The sequence below is a fragment of the Plasmodium reichenowi genome (genome assembly GCF_001601855.1).
Source record: "Plasmodium reichenowi strain SY57 chromosome Unknown, whole genome shotgun sequence".
Classification (NCBI taxonomy): domain Eukaryota; phylum Apicomplexa; class Aconoidasida; order Haemosporida; family Plasmodiidae; genus Plasmodium; species Plasmodium reichenowi.
Window position 1 is genome coordinate 1 of NW_017962453.1, and position 1,451 is coordinate 1,451.

The 1,451-nt window shown below is 22.5% G+C and overlaps 1 protein-coding gene across 1 annotated transcript; it reads right to left on the bottom strand.

Moving 5' to 3' along the window:
* PRSY57_0023700 (surface-associated interspersed protein 14.1 (SURFIN 14.1)) lies at positions 1–1,126 on the bottom strand (the record flags this gene model as incomplete). Its single annotated transcript, XM_020114307.1, has 2 exons — positions 1–122; positions 289–1,126. Coding segments are annotated over 2 exons (960 nt in total), but the record flags the coding sequence as incomplete, so codon positions are not given.
* Between the last annotated feature and the right edge of the window lie 325 nt (positions 1,127–1,451).

Here is a 1,451-nt window from a genome sequence, read left to right on the forward strand (position 1 = left end):
TCGGACTTCAGTATAAACATTGGGGATATGTACTTGTACAGGATATCTAGAGCTTTCTCCTGGCAACGTAATAATTGAATCTTCCATTGTAAACAAATTCAAAAAAAACTTTTTAAGTATATCTAAAATAATAATGTTAAATAAAATTATATATATTTTATATGAAACACATTTAAATAAAAATTTAAGTAATTAATATAATACATATTTCTCTCTTTCTTAATATAATAATATATAATATAAAAAAGCTATAATAATAATAATTATATATATATTTAGTATTCATACCAAAATTTAACCTAGGAAAAGTATTTATGGTATTTTCGAATTCTTCATCAAAAAAATTATAATTTAAGTTTGATGAGAAGTTAGTATAATAATTTTCTTCAGTAAAACCACCTCCCCATTCTATTACTCTATTACTAGGTATTTCCGTATCACCCTTATCTTTAACAACATCTGGATCTTCTTCAGCAGAACCATTGCCATCCTCACTTTTAAGTAAATCTGATTCCCCTTCTTGATCCTTTTCTTTTTGACACTCTATGAATTTAAATAATGTAGAAAGATTTCTCAACGTACAACCACTATCTATATGATATGGTCTCTTAAATTTATTAGGACCATGTATATCATAATCAAATTTAGTAGTAATTTCGTTTTGTTTCTTAATAACCCATTCATTAAAATCCCAACAAGATTGCGTATAATCACTAGAATTCATTACTTCAATTCTTTTTTTATCCCTTTCATAACAATAATCTTCTAACATTTTTCTTCTGTTTCTTTGAACCCTTTGATAAAAAGGATAAATTCTTTCACATTTATTTTGAGATTCTGCAAGCAATGTATCTTTTAAATATTTTTCAATATGTGTGTTCCATGAATTCTGTCTGACATATTTAGGAATAGTTAGAATATCACTTGTAATAAACAGTTCTTGTACGTTATCTAACTCATAGTTTAAATCGCTACATTCTTTTTTATGATTATCAGAATCGATTACATCTTTTATTCTCCCTAGAACATAATCTTTTAATCTTTTGAAAAAAAGAAAAAAAATTATAGAATACGTGGAAGGGTTTATCGTTCTTTTATAATTTGGATTAGCTTTCACAACGTTCATTTAGTAGATAATAATAATATATTTTTAATTTCTTATATTTATAAACTGATTATACAGATGATAATAATTTTATATAATATACATTTTAATGATAAGTATTATACTTATTCAAAAATATGTCCTAGTAATATATATAACTGACGAATAATATATTGAAATTATATATATATATATATATATAAAAGAATGAATACACATATATTTATATATTGAACTTTACCTTTTGAAATATTATATTTACGAATATCATATATATAATATATATATATTTTTTTTTAATGCAGTTAAACAAAAAATGCTTTAATATATAATATTTTATTCATAT